Genomic DNA, 5,960 nt, shown 5'->3' with positions numbered 1-5,960 from the left:
AAGAGGGAATTGTTTGTAATCACAAAACTAATGCATAATAAATTTGAGTATAGGTTGGATATGAGTTAAGTGAAATTTGAATTTTATCATCGTGCGATTTAAATCGATTAGGTTCGATTTGCAAAATACCAACCGCAAACCGAACCATGCAGTTTTATTAAAAAAATTGCCCAAACACATTCGAGTCAAATACAATTTTTTACAATTTTAAATTTAATTTGATTGAATTTATGATTTTCTATTGAGTGAGTTTGGTTTTGATCCCTTAAAACACTTTACAAGTACAATTTGACACTTGAGTTGTCAATAATGTAACTCTTTATCAGCACTATTGAGACTATTAAGGAGTAGATTAGAATACCCAAATTAAAAAACACATTCATGAACTAAATTGAAAAAGTTAGGAACATGTTTGAAAGCACCTTTCAGATACAAACCGTTGTGGTGGTTTCGTTTACTTTGCTAGCAATAAGATTTTCTGGAAAGGAACGGACAGCGGCAATGGCAGATCACTTCTAAGTCCATAAAAGTATGAAACAATACGCCAGAAACATCCACCAAGGTATCACCAATGCCAAATCAAACCTCACACACTACACTAACTTTACTCTAAATCAAACCAATCCTGCAAAAGCTACCAACTTTGTCACACACTGTAACGTCAAGATTTCAGAAAATGGTCGAAACGGCAACGTTAAAGCAGCAGAAACAATATTCCACAGAATGTCCCATAAGAACATTGTCACTTGGACAGCCATGCTCACTGTTTATGCCCAAAATGGTCAAATCGCAAACGCCCGCAAATTGTTCGACGAAATGCCTGAACGGACAACAGCTTCTTATAATGCTATGGTCTCTGCTTACATTCACAATGGTTGTAATGTCACCAAAGCTTATGAGCTTTTTGCCTCCACTCGCGACAAAAATGCGGTGTCATACGCTGCCATGATAACGGGTTTTGTTAAGGCTAGGAAGTTCGATTTGGCTGAAAAACTCTACCTTGAAGCTCCACGTGAGTTTCGTGACCCAGTTTGTTCCAATGCTTTGATAAGTGGGTATTTGAAAATCGGTGAAACAAATGAAGCTTTGAGGGTTTTTGAGAATGTGAGGGAGAGTGAGAGGGACGTGGTTTCTTGGAGTGCTGTGGTTGGTGGTTTGTGTAGAGATGGGAAGGTTGGTTATGCTAGGATATTGTTTGATAGAATGCCAGAGAGAAATGTGGTTTCTTGGAGTGCAATGATTGATGGGTATATGGAGAAAGGTTTGTTTGAAAATGGGTTTTGTTTGTTTTTGGATATGAGAAGGGAAGGTGTTGTTGAGGTTAATTCAACTGCCATGACTATAATGATTAAAGGGTGTGGAAATTGTGGCAGGGTGAAAGAGGGAATGCAGATTCATGGGTTGGTTTCAAGATTGGGATTTGAGTTTAATAGTGTTTTGAGTAATTCCATAATTACTATGTATTCCTTGTTTGGTTGCACTGACATGTCAAAGAAAGTGTTTTGTGCTATGGCTAATAAAGAATTAGTTGCATGGAATTCTTTGATTTCTGGATATGTTTATAACAATGATGTGGATGCAGCTTATGGGGTTTTTGAGAGGATGCCAGAGAAGGATTTGATTTCTTGGACAGCCATGATCAGGGGATTTGCAAAGGATGGAAGAATTGGAAAGGCCATTGAACTGTTTAATATGTTGAAACAGAAAGATGATTTTGTATGGACAGTTATTTTATCTGGTTTTGTGAGTAATGAGGAGTACGAGGAGGCTTTGCGTTGGTATGTTCGGATGAATCAGGAAGGGTGCAGGCCAAATCCTGTAACTATTAGTAGTGCTTTTGCTTCTTCGGCTGCTTTGGCGGCACTGAATGAAGGGCTTCAGATTCATTCCCATGTTCTGAAGATGAACCTGGAACATGATCTTTCGATACAAAATTCTCTTATATCATTCTATGCCAAGTGTGGAAACGTAACCGATGCCTACAAGATCTTCATAGACGTCGATGAACCAAATGTTGTCTCTTATAACTCAGTTATCAATGGCTTTGCACAAAATGGCTTTGGCGAAGAAGCTCTCAATATTTATAAAAGAATGCAGAATGAAAGCCTTGAACCTAACCGTGTTACTTTCCTTGCGGTTCTTTCAGCATGTACTCATGCAGGACTGATTGAAGAGGGACGGAATTTATTTAACACCATGAAATCTCGTTACCGAATTGACCCAGAAGCTGATCATTACGCTTGCATGGTTGATCTACTCGGGCGTGCTGGTTTGCTTGACGAAGCTATTGATTTAATCCGTTCGATGCCGTTAAAGCCTCATTCTGGTGTTTGGGGGGCTCTTCTTGCTGCAAGCAAGGCTCACCTACGTCTTGACCTTGCTAAGCTTGCAGCTCAACATATTACCGAGCAGGAGCCTGCAAATGCGACACCTTACGTGGTATTATCTAACATGTATTCGGCTTCTGGACAAAAGATTGAGGGCGACTTAGTAAGAAAGACCAAGAATTTAAAAGGAATAAAAAAAAGTCCAGGTTGTAGTTGGATTACTATTAAAGATAAGGTTCATCTGTTTCTTGCAGGGGATCAATCACACATGAATATTGAAGAGATAAAAGCAATAATATTGACTATAGATAAAGGGATGCAGTGGTTGTATTATTGTGGGTTCTGACTTTAACTTTAACTACACTAATTATTAGTACTAACCATGTAAGTGCTATTAGTGTCTAGTAGATATCAGGCATTAAAAATATCTGTATATTCTATATGATATGTTAACATACTGATATGTGACATGGTGGAAAAACAGACTGAGATGGGATGTACACTTATCCAAGAAGCTCTCTAGTTCTAATATATTATATAATTTATTTGGACTTTCTAGTTATTTGTGAGAATCTTAGCGTATGTTACGGTGAAAAGAAGTTAATTTTGAGTGAATTGATTCGGTTAAAAATGGGTTGAATATAAAATGATTTATATCTTGATAATTTTATGTAAAATTGAGTTACACCTTGTGTGTTTGTTCTAAAAGGTAATCCAAAAGTAATGTTTATTTTTTAAAATATTTTAACTATTGTTGTTATCATTATTGGGAATGTTTTTTATCCCTTCTGTTAGGGAGTTATGCCCCTCTTTGTGTAGATTGCTAGTTTTGGCCGCTAATAAAGTGCACTGTAACTAATGATTATATGCAGTTGTAAAGATGAAGCTACGGCTAACATTCCCAAATAACAGTGATGTGCTAAAATAGGTTAGTTTTGCCAAAACAGTTTCAACATCGGATCCACATCTATCACACAAAGCATTAGTATAAATATGGTTGTGAACTCTAAGAGAACTATTAGGTCATTTCTCAAGCACCACAAGCCAAGCAAAATGTTTAATATTTTCAGCAACATGAAGATTATTCATAGTATAAATGGTCATATAATTGAGCACTGATTTAGCTAAAGTAACCTTATCAGCTCTACTCAATAAATTCCCCTTTCAACCAGGCTAACTTGCTAGTTTATATATAAGTTCAGATATTATACTGTTGAATAACAAATTTTAAATTTCAAGTAACAATACATTAAAGAAAAACACCACCAACAACATGGTATTTTTCAATCATAATCAACATCCAAAATCCTATCAAAAGAACGACCAACATCTCTATAAACAACAACACAGTTAACAATCTGTCTCCATATCCCCATCCTAGGAACAAAACCCATCCTAACCATACCCTTGACACCCCAATCAACTTCCTCAACCAATCCCTCTTTACAAAACCCTAAAACCAAACCTTTAAACGAATCAAAACTAGGAAGAAAACCCTTCAAAACCATCTTTTCAAGGACCCTTTTAGCTTCACCAAATCTCTTCAAATCAATCAACCCATACAAAACATGTTGATAAGAACTCTCATTAGGGTAACACCCATTCCTCGTCATGACATCTTCCAAAACCTCTTTGGCTTCGTCCACTCTCCCTTTTCTCCTCAACCCACAAATCAAAACATTGAAAACCATAACATCAACACAAACCTTTTCCTTTTTCATCCTCTCCAACAACTCAAAAGCCTCATCCACATCCCCTTTCTCGCATAACCCATGCATTAACGTACAAAAAGTTCTCTCATTTCGTTGAATCCCCAGTTTAGGAAATTCGTCGAACACCTTAAACGCAGCTTTTATCTTGCCTTGTTTGCACAACCCTTTAATCATAATATTAAGACAACAAGCATCGATTTGGAATCCTAACTTGGAAGCCGAAGAATAAAGATTGAAAACGGCGTCGTGTAGTTTGTTATTGACCAAGAGATTAAGAACGAAGTTGAATGTTTTAGAGGTTGGCCATGAACCGAAATTGGGCATCATGAAGAGTGTTTCGACGGCTTTATCGATTCTGTGGGCTTGATGAGCGTAGAGTTTGATGAGATGGAAGAAGAAATCTTGGGTGAAACGGTGTCGTTGTTGTTGTGGGAGTGATTTGAGAAGGGTGTCGATTGGGGAGAATTGACGTGCTTGAACTAGTTTGGTGATGAGGGAAATGCAGAAGGGTTGAGTTGGGTTGTAGTCTTTGCGGGATGAGTAGAGGTTGAAGAGAGTTAGGGCGGTGGAAGGGTTAGTTAAGGAGTTGATTAAGGTTGTTGCTTGTTTTGAGGTTAACCAGTCTTTGTGGTGGAATCTGGATATAATGATGTTGTCTTTGTTGTTTGTGTTTGTGATTGGGGGTTGTGAAGAAGAAGAAAAGAGTGATGATGATGGGTTTGGGGATTTGTGGAGGGATGTTAGAGAAGGAAGGAGAGAACGGGTTCTGGAAAACATGTTTGTTCAAACAAAACTGGAAGAACTGATGAAAGCAATATATAAAATATCAAAACAATAGTACTTCTTCAATCTCATACAAATATTTAATTTGCATATTTTTCTTTTCTGTTTTAAAATAAGAGAAAAAAGAATATCCAATATAATGGAAAATATTATACTATTAAATTATATATTTTTTAAAATAAGAAAAAAAAATTCAATATAATGGAAAATATTATACTTTAAGTGTATTCCATCAAATTATATATTTAATTTTAAAATATTAATATGATATAATAAAATATTATAATTTTATTAAATGATAATATAAAATTAATTTACTTTGAATTTAATCTCTAAAAGTAATTATATTTTTACAGTATTGTTTCTATTCAACTAATTACTTTTAATTTTAAATATAATCATAATAGATGATATTGATTTTATTTGATTAGTTAATCAAATTAATTAATATTATATATTTTAATTATTTTTACCAAAAACCGTATTAATTTTAGGTAAATTTTTTGATATTTATGAATTTTAGTTAAATATCGATATCTTTAATATAAATTAATTTAATATTTTAATTTATTAAAATAAAATAAAATGATATGATATTGAATATTATTATTTGATTAGATTATTGATACATTGAAGTGAGAATATGTTAGACTAACTAATAGAGATCTAATCCTAACTTATATAAACTCATACAAGATTAATCTTTTCTTAAATAGAAAATATCTAAAGTTTTTCAAAAACCTATTTAATTTATAAAAAATTAAACCATGAATTATTAAAAAATATTTTAAGTTCATCAGATTGACTTATTTAAATAAATATATTATTATTTTATATTGTATTTTATCCTTTAAATTAAAATACAAAAAAAAAATATTTATTTTGTAGAAGTTATGAAAATAAAAAGAAACAAAAAACCTTATGAACGATATCATAAATTGTTTTAATAAATTCTCGAAAGAAAATAGTTTAACAAAATTTATGATACTTAAGCTAGAATAAGTTAATACAAATAAGTATTTAATCTCATTATTTTATAAGTTTTTAGTCTATTTTAATATTAGATGAATTTCTTATTTATATTTGTTCACAAGAAATAAGCTTTTAAGTAGCTTAATGGATCGACCAGACTTACGAA

At 33.4% G+C, this 5,960-nt stretch overlaps 2 protein-coding genes across 2 annotated transcripts; one reads left to right on the top strand and one right to left on the bottom strand.

Moving 5' to 3' along the window:
* Positions 1-305: 305 nt before the first annotated feature.
* Positions 306-2,857, top strand: LOC127118185 (pentatricopeptide repeat-containing protein At1g53600, mitochondrial). Its single transcript, XM_051048376.1, has one exon. It carries the CDS (start codon positions 532-534, stop codon positions 2,671-2,673), a length of 2,142 nt encoding a protein of 713 aa, XP_050904333.1. The 5' UTR covers positions 306-531; the 3' UTR covers positions 2,674-2,857.
* Positions 2,858-3,552: 695 nt separating this feature from the next.
* LOC127118271 (pentatricopeptide repeat-containing protein At3g14580, mitochondrial) lies at positions 3,553-4,894 on the bottom strand. Its single transcript, XM_051048472.1, has one exon. It carries the CDS (start codon positions 4,814-4,816, stop codon positions 3,611-3,613), a length of 1,206 nt encoding a protein of 401 aa, XP_050904429.1. The 5' UTR covers positions 4,817-4,894; the 3' UTR covers positions 3,553-3,610.
* Between the last annotated feature and the right edge of the window lie 1,066 nt (positions 4,895-5,960).

Source organism: Lathyrus oleraceus, chromosome 1 (assembly GCF_024323335.1).
Source record: "Lathyrus oleraceus cultivar Zhongwan6 chromosome 1, CAAS_Psat_ZW6_1.0, whole genome shotgun sequence".
Taxonomy (NCBI): Eukaryota; Viridiplantae; Streptophyta; class Magnoliopsida; order Fabales; family Fabaceae; genus Lathyrus; species Lathyrus oleraceus.
This window is presented reverse-complemented; position numbering and strand designations above follow the sequence as displayed.

Bases quoted from the DNA above. Each gene is read 5' to 3' on its own strand.
- LOC127118185 (XM_051048376.1), top strand. From the start codon at position 532: ATGAAACAATACGCCAGAAACATCCACCAAGGTATCACCAATGCCAAA.
- LOC127118271 (XM_051048472.1), bottom strand. From the start codon at position 4,816: ATGTTTTCCAGAACCCGTTCTCTCCTTCCTTCTCTAACATCCCTCCAC.